This window comes from Trichosurus vulpecula, chromosome 1, assembly GCF_011100635.1.
Source record: "Trichosurus vulpecula isolate mTriVul1 chromosome 1, mTriVul1.pri, whole genome shotgun sequence".
Classification (NCBI taxonomy): Eukaryota; Metazoa; Chordata; class Mammalia; order Diprotodontia; family Phalangeridae; genus Trichosurus; species Trichosurus vulpecula.
Window position 1 is genome coordinate 201680877 of NC_050573.1, and position 13038 is coordinate 201693914.

General features: G+C 37.7%; 1 protein-coding gene across 1 annotated transcript in view; it reads right to left on the reverse strand.

The window, feature by feature from the left end:
• Positions 1-13038, reverse strand: part of ZNF236 (zinc finger protein 236) — a 228706-nt gene that overhangs the window by 124020 nt on the left and 91648 nt on the right. The window contains exons 7-8 of the mRNA XM_036760000.1: positions 7622-7768; positions 6229-6300 (exon numbers count right to left, since the gene is read on the reverse strand). Of these exons, the coding sequence (XP_036615895.1) occupies positions 6229-6300; positions 7622-7768 (219 nt within the window). The remainder of the gene's footprint in view (positions 1-6228; positions 6301-7621; positions 7769-13038) is intronic.

Sequence of the window (13038 nt, forward strand, 5' to 3'; positions counted from 1 at the left end):
CTAAGTTGTATCATAACTGATGACCCCCTACACTGACAAAATCGCAGGTCCAAAAGAAAATGGACTCAACGCCAAAAACCAATGTATGATCAGTATAGGTTATCTCAAATACATTCATATCAAAATCTAACATGGTTATCTGGCTCCCTTTCCCTCTTTTTTAGTCCCTTTTTTCTCCCTCTTCTTTTATCTCCCCCAAATCACCAAAGCAGAAAATTAGTGCTGGATTTCTTAAAGTTTAATATTCATCATTCTTATGTTAAAACTTGGCATAAAATATCACACATATCCTTAAATATCTATAACGCCTCGGATTATCTTCTCCATCTCTGCTTCTTAGACCCCCTGATTTCCTTCAAGACTCAGCTCAAGTGTCAACCTCCACATGAAGTTTTTCCTGAATGATCCTCATCCCCAAAGTTTACCTTGAATCTGCTTCGTATGTTTTCCCAAATGAGAAATGTAAAATACATAAGGGCAAATGTTATTTAGGTGGCATAATGGATAGAGTGTCAGGCCTAGAGTCAGGAAGACCCAAATCCAGATCTGGCTTCACACATTTACTTGCTGTGTGACCCTGGGTAAGGCATTTAACCCATTTGTCTGTTTCCTCATGTGTAAATAATAGCACCTAGCACTTAGGGTTGTTATGGGGATAAAATGAGATAATCACAAAGTGCTTAGCATAGTTCTTGGCACACGGTAAGTGCTACATAAATGCTAGCTGTCATTATTAGTATTCTTGCTACATTTTTGTCTTTGTATCCCCCACGCTGTACCTCGCACACAGAGGAACCTGCTGATTCCCTGATTGAAGGAGATGATTATCCTCCCTCCCGCAAGTTTGCTAGAGGTTATACTGTGAGGAAGAGGATCTACTTTATCACTTTCTCATGATTTCATGAGCATACTTAACACATCTATAACTATCACCATAGAACCAACCAGCTATTCAGTTTGCAATGTGCTACAATCAATTCAAAACTACCATGTGCCTTTCCATTATATATGTAGAATTCTACTTCTAGGAACCAAGATGGCAGAGGAAGCAATAAATTTCTATAGCTCTCCCATATTCACTTCCAAAAAACCATAAAATAGTGCCCCAGAAATAAACCTGGAACAACAAAGCCAGTGGAAAGATGGGGTAGAGTAGTTTTTTTGCCTAGGAGACTTGAGGATCAGCAAGAAAAGTCCTTCTTACTTGTATAAAAGAGGAGCACATTCCAGGACAGGAAGCATCCCAGCAAGGCTCACCTCAGCAAAATGGAGGGAGATCCTGAGCCCCAGTATGGTAGAGCAGGCAAACACCGGCACTGTGACTCACCACGTGCTTCCAGCTCAGAGAACTATCACACGCTTCGTTGTAGCCCCAGGCAAACAGGCATCCTCTAGTGGCTAGACCTCCACATGTTTCAGCACAGCCCTGGGCAAAGAGGCATCCTCCAGCAGCCAGATCTCCATGTGTTTCAGTGTAGCCCCCAGAAATGCAGGAACATCCCACCAGACCTCAGCACACGCCACTAGGACCCCAGATCAGCACCAGATAAGCTGCCGGACACCTACAGCCTCCAGCAGCACCAGCAATCCCCCACATCCCCCACCATGAGGGTCCCCCATGGATTTCAGGGCAACATCAGCACAGCACCAGGTAAACAGTTAAGGGCCCGCAGCCCCTGGCACAAGAAGGCTGAGACAGTGCCTCTTCGGAAAAAGGCCCGCCAAAAAGATGAGCAAAAAACAACAGCAAAAAAGAATCCGATCGTAGAAAGATATTTTGGTGACAGGGAAGATCAAGACGCAAACTCAGAGGAGGACAACAACGTCAAAACACCTACAAGCAAAAAACCCCAAAGAAAAATGAGAAGTGGTCTCAAGCCCAGAAAGAACCCACGGAACAGCTCAAAAAGGAGTTTAAAAACCATTTAAGAGTGGTAGAAGTAAAACTGGGAAGTGAGAGTGATGCAAGAGAACTATGAAAAAAAAGAGTCAATAACTTGGAAAACTGTGCAAAAAGTAGAACTGGCCAAATGGAAAAGAAAGTACAAAAGCTAACTGAGGAAAACAAGTTCTAGTATATGAATGTAATGGAGTGCTATTGTACTATATGTAAGAAATGATGAGCAGGCAGACTTATATGAACTGATGCTGACGGAAGTGAGCAGAACCAGGAGAACATTGCACACAGTAACAGACACATTGTGCAAACGAACTTTCATAGACTTGGCTCTTCTCAGGAATGCAATGATCTAAGATAACTCCAAAAGACTTATGATGGAAAATTCTGTCCACATCCAGAGAAAGAATTATGGAGTATGAATGATCTTTTTTTTTTTGGTTGTTGTTGTTTTGTCTTGTTTCTTCTTTCTTGGGGTTCCTCCCATTGGTCTTAATTCTTTTATACAACATGACTAATGTGAAAAAAAATTTTTTTTAAAAATACAAAATACCTCATGGGAAAAACAACTGACCTGGAAAACAGACCATAAGAGACAATATCAGAATCACTGGACTACCTGAAAGCCATAAACAAAAGGAGGACCTGGACAACATCTTTCAAGAAATCGTCAAGGAAAACTGCCCTGATGTCCTGGAACCAGAGGGCAAAACAGGCACTGAAAGAATACAGTGATCACCTCAGGAAAGAGATCACAAAATAAAAATCCCAAGGAACATTATAGCCAAATTTCAGAACTATCAAATCAAGGAAAAAATGCTACAAATGGCTAGAAAGAAACAATTTAAATATAGGAGAATTACAATCAAGATTACACAGGATTTGGCAGCTACAACATTAAAGCATATGAGGCCATGGAACGTGATATTCCAGAAGGCAAAGGAGCTAGGACTACAATCAAGAACCACTTACCTGGCAAAATTAAGCATAATACATCAAGGGAAAAAAAAGTTAATTCAACTAAATAGAAGGATTTCAAGCTTTCATAAGGAGAAGACCAGAACTAGCCCAAAAATTTGACCTCTAATATCAAGACCCAAAAGACACATTAACAGGTAAAAAAGGGGAAAGAAAACAAAAAGGATTTAATGGAGCTAAACTATAATATCCTTACACAGGAAGACAATACCTGTAATTTTTAAAAATTTTATCACTAATAGCACTGCTAAAAGGAATATACACAGAGTGTATGGGTATAAGGTGAATTGGAAGGAATGACATAAAAAAAATTAAAGCATGAGAAAGAAGAGTACAATGGGTGCAGAAGGAAGGGAGAGGTAGAATTGAATAAATTATTGTAAGGTCAATCTGAAAGTGAAAGATCTTTCTAGCCCACTGAATAGGCCCCAGGCGGGGCCAACAAAGGCAGCCTGATTAGAGGCAAGCTCACACCTTTGTGATGCCAGATCAGGGATTAAAAACTCTTCCCACCCCCTCCATAAACCTCAGGTGGGGCCAAGGAAGGGAGGCCTGATTAGAGGAAGGCCCACAACCTTTCACTAGTTAGGCATGAGGCCCCATGCCCCATGCCTTTTGGCTAAGTAGGCTCTGAGCCCTCAGAGCCCCAAGCAAGAAAAAATAAAAAAATTCTTCTGGAAGAACAAAACGTCAAGAATATCAAGTAAATTAATGAAAAAAAAAATACAAGGGAAGGTGGCCTAGCAATACCAGACTCCGAACTATATTATAAGGCAATAATCATCAAAACTATAGATACTAAGAAATAAGAGTGGTGGATCAGTGGAATAGATTAGGTACACAAAACACAGCAGTCAGTGACCATAGTAATCAAGTATTTGATAAACCCCAGTTTTGGGGATAAAAACTCATTATTTGACAAAAACTGCTGGGAAAACTAGAAAAAATAATAGGACACAAACTAGGTATAGACTGACATATCACACCATGTACCAAGGTAAGATCAAAATGAGTGCAAGATTTAGACATAAAGGGTGACACCGTAAGTGAATTAGAAGAGCAAGGAATAGTATACCTGTCAGATCTATGGGGAGGGGAAGATTTCATAACCAAACAAGAGATAAAGATCATTATAAAATGTAAAATGGACAATTTTGATTATATTACTTTAAAAAGCTTTTGTACAAACAAAACCAATACAACCAAGATTAGAAGGAAAGCAGAAAGCTGAGAAATAATCTTCAGAGAAAGTGTCTCTGATAAAGGCCTTCTTTCTCAAATATATAGAGAACTGAGTCAAATTTCTAAGAATACATGCCATTCCCCAACCGATAAATGGTCAAAGGATATGAATAGGCAATTTTCAGATGAAGAAATCAAAGCTATTTATGAGCATATGAAGAAGTGCTCTAAATCACTTTTGATTAGACAAATGCAAATTAAAACAACTCTGGGATACCACCTCACACCTATCAGATTGGCTAATATGAAAAAAAGGAAAATGAAAAACGTTGGAGAGGATGTGGGAAAATTGGGACACTAATGCATTGCTGGTGGAGTTGTGAACTGATCCAACTGAGAGCAATTTGGAACTATGCCCAAAGGACAAACAAACTGTGCATACTCTTTGATTCAGCAATACCACTACTAGGTCTGTATTCCAAAGAGATCATACAATAGGGAAACGGATCTACATGTGCAAAAATATTTATAGCAGCCTTTTTCTTGTGGTGGCAAAATAAACAAATTGAAGGGATGCCGATCAATTGGGGAATAGCTGGACATGCTGTGGTATATGAATGTAATGGAACAGTATTGTGCAATAAGAAATGAATAGGCTAACTTCAGAAAAACCTGGAAAGACTTATATGAATTAATGCAAAGTGAAATGAACAGAACTAAGAGAACACTGTACACAGTATCAGCAACATTGTGGATGATCAACTATGAATGAGTCAGATCTTCTCAGCCACACAATGATCCAAGACAAGGATTCACAAAGGAAAATGCTACCCATATCCAGATAAGAAATGGTGAATTCTGAATGCAGATGAAAGCATATTTTTTTTCCACTTACTTTAGTCTTTCTCATGGCTTTTTTTTCCCCTTTTGATCAGTTTCTTCTTTCACAACTTTGATCAACATGGAAATATTTTTATATGATAACACATCTATAAACTATATCAAACTGCCTACCACTTTCAGAAGAAGGGAGGGGAGGCAGGGAGGGAGAAAAATTTGGAACTCAAAATCTTGTAAAAACAAATGCTAAAAATTTTCTTGACATGTATGTAAATGGGAAAAACTGGGGGAAAATGTATGTAGATATATACACACATATATATATATATGTATGTGTGTATGTATGTGTATGTGTATGTATACGTTTGTATGTATGTGCATGTAAAATTTATTACAATCTAAGCACCTTAATTGGGCATCTAGGTAATGCAGCGGAGAGAATGCCAGGCATGGAATCAGGAAAACTTATCTTTCTGAGTTCAAATTTGGCCTTGGATACTTACTAGCTGTGTGTGTATGACCCTGGGCAAGTCACTTAACCTTGTTTACCTCAATTTCCTCATATACAAAATGAGCTGGAAAAGGAAATGGCAAACTACTCCACCATTTTTGCCAATAAAACCCCAAGTGAGGCCTTGGAGAGTCAAGACACAACTAAAAATGAGTGAACCTTAAATATGTATTTGCATACTGTTCAATGAAATACTACGTGGACTTGTGAAGTATATATATATATATGTGTGTGTGTGTGTATATATATTATAGTACAAATAGACATGGGACATAAATACAGATAAATCTCCAAACCAAATTATATGATTTTAAAAATATTAATGAGGCTCTTAAATGATTCTGTCTCATTGACAGGAAAAAAGTTCCTTATTCCAGTAGTTAATTCACTATTGGTTAAGTGTGTTCAATACCACATATATGTCAATTGGATTTGTTCTAGTCCCTACTGATTATCTCACAAACCTGTTCTATTAATTACAAGAAAGAGAATCAAAAGAATATGGACAGATGAGTTTAAAGCTTTAGACTATTCCTTAAAGTAGAATCTCTAAAATTTACCAATTTTTAATTAAAATTTATTCTGTCTGGGACCAAATAAGTTGTAAAACATCCCCAAGAAATTAAAAAACAAGACATTACAAAGGCAATAAAAAAGAAAGTGGATCTATTTTGATTACTAGTACCTATCCATTTAACAGAAATTCTATCTTTATAATCAGTTTTATCAATAAGCATAAAGTAAAACTTTTGAGATTATCACATAACTATCAGGGCCATATCTATCTTAATACTACTTTTATAATTCTATATATACTTACATTTTTCCATTTATTATCAACTGGTTGTAACAGTGTAGTAGAAGCAGTACTTTGGGACTGGGATATTGAATCCTAAAAATTAAAAGCAGCAAGAAAAAGAAAATTAAAGAAAGAACAAGCATTAGAAATCATTATTTTTTTTCCCCACAAAGCATATACAATTTAGGAAAAATTTTCACTTCAGACAAGGAAAAACTTGACCCTTACAGAAAAATAACTTCCTAATTTATGGATTAAGGAGATAAATAATTCTATAATTCATGCTTTGTTATTATTAATAAATTTCATTACAACTATATGACTTCTGTAAATGAATGCTTATATCATATTTTATTTTCTCTAATTCTAATGAAAGTCTATTAATTGGAGTCAATTAGTATTTCTTTAAACAAAGAAATATAACTTTTCTTCCAGTAACCAAAGATATTTCAAGAAGATCTCTTCATGAGGAAATTTAACTTTGTTAACATTTAAAATATTCATATTACATAATTCATACATGGAGAGAAAGACTTCACATACAGACAGGTATCTCTGTTTGTTTTTTGGCAGGGCAATTGGGGTTAAGTGACTTGCCCAAGGTCACACAGCTAGTGTGTCAAGTGTCTGAGGCCAGATTTGAACTCAGGTCCTCCTGACTCCAGGGCCGGTGCTCTACTCACTGCGCCACCTGGCTACCCCAGGGTATCCCTTTTTATATAAATTTGTACTATGCAAATTTTACTTTAAGTAAAGAAATCTGAAAGAAATTATATTCCAAAAAAAAAACATCAATGGTAACTTTACTGTACAGTACTGGGCTCTCTCTCCTGCCCCTCAGCTCAGTACTCCATGGCCACACACTCCCACACCCCAATCAAAAACAACAAAAATCACTTTAAGTGAAAGCAGAAGAAATGACCCCAGAGAGACTCTGCTACCATCGCATCAGGGCTTGTCTTGAGACCTCCAGCACCAAAAGAGGAGACCTTTGCCCTTCTGCATCACCCCCCCAGCCCCCACCCCATTCCATCTTCCTTCCTTCAGTAGGCTGGCTGTCCTTGGCCCCAACTTGCATCCCATCCTCTCCTGTGTCTGGCCCCCACATCTGTCTCATTCCCCTCCTCTTCCCCGTCCTCCCTTCTTCCTTGTGATTCTGGCCAGGCCCCAACATGGCTGGTCCTGGCCTTCATATGTTCCTGTTCCTGCTCTCCTTTCTCTGTCCCTGGCCCCCAGGTGTCCTTGAACCATGTACCAGGCCCCTCATGCCACAGAGGCATGGCTTCCTTCCTTCCTTCCTCCCTTTCCATCAACAAGTAAATTCACATTATGCAAAAATCTATGTAAAAGTCTGTGAACAATTCACCTACATAAAGCGAGAACTATCTGTATATGCTTTTATAAACTACATTACCGTTGTAACATGAGGGGTCTCTGTAGTAGAACTTGCTGAATTCTGTGGTCCACCCATATGCATCTTGCTGATGTGAGTATTTAAGCTACCTAAACTTTTGAATATACAACTGCATTCTGTGCAATTATATGTAGGACCATTCTTGACCTTAAAGAATTGTTTTAGAAAAGAACAATTAGGTTATTACAATTATTTAATCAATGTTAAATTATAGTAAACATAACCACAACAATCAAAATTCTACTCTTACGAATTTTCCCTGCCAAACAAAACTAGGGAAACAACTGAACCCTACTCTTGTTGGGGGGAGAGGTGAGAATTTTTGTTTGATTTTGTTTAAAATGGATACCATCCCCTGCATTCCATATATTTTAACATGAGATATAGCAGGAAATAAAGATTATATTATATTCCAACAGCTCGATGATGTTTAGATTCTATCTTTGATTGCAACCCATCCTTGCCCACCAATCCTTTTCAACTCTCAGAGTACATCACAAACAATCCAAAGATATCAAAGCAAAAAAAAAAAAATGTGCTGATCACATGGTGAAAATGAGGTATTAACTCTTTGGTGCCTGCCCATCTTCAACCTTGTCAAATCAAATATTTAATACAGAAGTCCACCAACATGCTGGCTGCCTCCCTTGAGCCTTCTCTTGATATTGCTAAGGATGTAAGCAGAGCACACAGGTTAGCCATATCACTCTCACTATGTTCCCAGGCCACCTTTTTCAAAAGCACATTTCTTTGATAATGTCCTTTATACCAATTCTCCTGGATAATTCCTCATTTGTATTACCATATTAAAGTTCACACTAAAGCACACATGTGCTCATATATATGATTTTCCTTCCAATGGCTCTTTGTATAATTCTCAACTTCAACTCTTTGAATGATGCAGCATTTCATGACTTCTGAACATATAACATCACTAGAAAAGTATTGGGACTATGTGGAAGATACTACTGTGCTAAGCTCTTGGGAGACAAAGACAAAAAAAAACCTCAAAACTTCCCTGCTTACAGTCTCAATCTTAGTCTACTGACAGATGAACACAGATAAGGAGAAACAAGGAAGAAGACAACATTAACAACCGATGGGATTACGAAAGGCTTTATAGGAGGCAGAATTTGAAATTGAGAACTGAAGGTCACAAAAGATTCTAACAAGTAGATGTGAAGAAGGAATGAATTCCAAGAATGTCAAGTTCAGAGGACAGCTAGTAAGAATATTTGAGCTAGAATATGGTGAGTAGGAGTAATGTGAGATAAGGCTGGAGATAAATTGTAATCATACTAAAGCTTTAAATGGCAGGCTAAAGAGTGTTGAATGTTATCCTAAAGGCAACAGGGAGCCACTAAAGATTTTTGAAAGGACAATGATGTGATCAGACCTGTGCCTGAGGAAAAAAGGATGGATTACAGAAGGGAGAAACTGTACACTTAGAAACCAGTTCTGCATCTAATATAACAGTCTGAGATGTGATAGTGGTTTGGAGTAAGGTCTCAGTAGACTTTCTGAGTACAAAGGGAGACAGATGCAAAGGATGTTATGTTGATAAGAATTAACAGCACTCAACCGATGACTAGAAATGGGACAATGAGCAAAAGTTAAGAACTTAAGTTGACTGCAAGGTTGTAAGCCTGATTAGAATGACTGACTTCGGGAGAAAGAAAGATGTTTGGCAGAAAGATAGAGGATGAAAATAATAAATTTCGTTTTGGATACATTGAGTTTGAGAGGCATCACGCTGGGATACCTAGCAGGCAGTTGTTGATGCAGGATAAGCATTGCAAATAAGTTAAAAATCTAGGAAGCACGTAAGTAGAAGTAATAATGAAATTTACAGCAGCAAATTCACAATCATCATGAGATAACTGGTGTCACAAAGATTAGTTTTCATGTTAGGTAGTAACTTAAGACTGCTGAAAGAGATGAGTAATTTCTCAAATGTAATACAGCCAGATCTCTTTGTATTCAATTCTGACCCCCACTTTGTTTCCATTTTGAATGTATATCAGAGAAACAGGCCAATTCTGATTTTACTGAACAACAGCAGGGCAAAGTGCTTTTTTATAAACAGAACGTTAAAAATTACCTGTTTTTGAGAGAGGGAGATAGGGAGAGATAGAATGGGGTGGATTATCTTGCATAAAGGTGGCAAGAGGAAGAAGTTCTGTGGGAGGAGGGGAGAGGGCAGGTGAGGGGGGAATGAGTGAACCTTGCTCTCATCAGATTTGGCCTGAGGAGGGAATACCATACATACTCAGTTGGGTATCTTACCCCACAGGAAAGAAGAGGGAGGAAGATACAAAAAAAATAAAAGAGGGGAGGATGATGGAGGGGAAGGCAGATGGGGGTGGAGGTAATCAAAAAAACACTTTGGAAAGGGGACAGGGTCAAGGGAGAAAATTCAATAAAGTGGGATGGGTTGGGAAGGAGCAAAATGTAGTTAGTCTGTCACAACATGAGTATTGTGGAAGGGTTATACATAATGATACACGTGTGGCCTAGGTTGAATTGCTTGACTTCTTAGGGAGGGTGGGTGGGAAGGGAAGAGGGAAGAGAATTTGGAACTCAAAGTTTTAAAAACAGATGTTCAAAAACAACAACAAAAAAAAGTAAGATACACAGGCAATGGGGCGTAGAAATTTATCTTGCCCTACAAGAAAGGAAGGGAAAAGGGGATGAGAGGGGAGGGGGGTGATAGAGGGGAGGGCTGACTGGGGAACAGGGCAACCAGAATACATGCTATCTTGGAGTGGGGGGGAGGTTAGAAATGGGGAGAAAATTTGTAATTCAAACTGTTGTTAAAATCAATGCTGAAAACCAAATATGTTAAATAAATAAATTTAAATTAAATTAAAAAAAATAAAAGGCAATATATTTGAAAAAAAAATTACCTGTTTTGAGTCGTTATGGACCTCAGTGAGGAGGTCCTACAGTATATTCTTAGGTTTGATAGAACATAACACAACATCATACATAAAAAGGACCACCTGCAGAACCTCCCAGTTTATAATAAATCCTTCTTCCATATGTAGTCAAGTATCAACTTTTAACAGCTCATAGTACATACTATCAAAAGCTATGTTTCACCAGATACGTCTGAATGGACCTATAATTTCAATGAAAAACTTGAGAAATGTATATACAACTTCGAAGACAGTGAAAAAGAAAATGCAATTTTCATTGCCTTAAGGCTGCAATCTAATTCTGTTTAACAAATATTTATTAATCTCCTATTAGGACACTATGATATATAGTAGGCATACAGTGATGAAGAACAATAGTTCTTGCCCTCTATGAGCTTAATAGTAATTTTGTTTTTTGGTCTACACCTATGATTTAATGGATATAAGGAATTTCTCCTGAGGAAACTCCTCACCATTTCGGATTAGCAACTGTTGTGCATCATGTAGTATCAGTGAGTTGTCAGGGCACCAAAGGGTTAATTATATACAAACAAATTAGAATATATTAAGTATATGAGAGGACAAAAACAAAGAAAGGAGAGAAAACTTCTACCTAAAGGTATGAAGAAAGTTTTCATGGAGGTAGCACCTGAGCTGGGACTTAAATGAAGAAAAAAATTTCAACAGGCATGCAATGGTATACAACTTTACTAAGATGAACTAAAATAATTAAATTTATTGACTTCTACAATAAACTTACAACTTCTATCTTTAAATGCTAAATGGTATTTGAGTACACAGAGGTGCAGAGAGTGAAGGAGAATAGGAAATGGTCACTATTTCAGTTTAGGGCCCCAGACGTTGTAGTGGGCAATAAGCTGCTGCAACAGGCTAGGCGAGAAGGGCAATGAGACCCACAACACAGGTGGCAGCAATGGGGATGAAAAGAAGCAAATAAAAATAGTTTAAAATAAGTCTGGAAAATCACATAGGAGTCAGAAAGTAGAGGATCTTGAATCCAAGATAAGTAGTTTATATTTCAATCTAGTAAGAGACAGGAAATCACAAAAATTTTTAAACATATGAACAGACCTGTGCAATAGCAGAATCACTTGAGCACGAGAATAAATAGGTTAAAAAGAGGGGAAAATCTGTAGTCACACACAAGTTCAAAAACTCAACTTTTCAAGTACCAAGTAAATCAGCAGCGTGATGTGGCAGCCCCCAAAACTAATGTGATCTGTGGGCACATTAAGAAAGGTGCAGCTTTGAAGAATGTGGAAGCGATCATCCCTCTACAATCTAGCTAAGACTATGTATTTGCAGTACTGAGTTCGGTTCTAGGTGCCACAGTTTAAGAAGAATATGGAAAAGGTAGAAAATATCTTAGGAAGGCAACCAGAATGCTGAAAGGCCTTGAATCTATATCATATGGAGATTTATTGAAGGAACTAGGGATGTTTAGCCTGGAGAAGAGAAAGGAAAGTATGGCAGCTGTCTTTAAATATCTGTAGAACTACCACGCGCATGAAGAATTAGACTCGTTTCTGTGCAGGTCCAGAGAGCAAAACTAGGAGTAATGTGGAAGATATAAAAAAGGTAAATTTATGCTTAATACTAAGAACAACTTCTTAAAAGGAGAGGGGTCCAAAAGCAGAATGAGCTACTCCATGTGGTCTTGAATTCCCTTTTTTACTGTAGTCGGTGTGGTATAGTAAAGATTCCTTTTAATCCAAGTAGCATTTATAGAGCACTTCTAAGGTTTACCAAGTGCTGACCCTCAGAAGAGCCCTGGGAAGTAGGTGCTATTATTACCCCCATTCTATAGATGAGGAAACTGAAGCTGAGAGAAGGTTAGGTGACTGGTCTAAGATTACACAGCTAGTAAAGTCTGGGGGCAGAATTTGAACTGGGGTCTTCCTGACTCCAAGTCTATCACTCTCATCTACTACATCAGTGAGCTGCCAAAATAACTACTGGCATCCCTTTCCATTATAAAATTTGGTGAATTTATACCTCTTTTTTCTCTTGCCTAATGTGCCCGACTTCCTAATTCCCTCTTCCAGTTCCCACCCTTTGAAATTAGGGAAGGGCACAGCAATCTAGGATTTTTTAAAACTCAGATATTTTATTGGTTTATGATGTATATAATCTGAATAAAGGCTGAAAAATGCTAGACTAGATGGCTCTAAAAATGACTGTCAGCTATAATAAAACCTGAAGAGAAAAAAAAAGGATAAACAGCATATTAATCTATTTTAAAGAAATCAACTAATATGTATTTATTGATTCAATAAGCATTTATTAAGTACCTACAAAAGCAAAAACGAAAAGTTCCTTTCCTGCAGGAGCTCACATTCTACCTTGAGAAGTAATATGTGTACATACATAGTAAACATGTATGAAATAAATACAAGTTAATTTTAGGGTAGAGGCAATGACAGCTGTGCATATCACAGAAAAAGTATTATTGAAATTTCAGTGAAGTTCCTAGTGGAA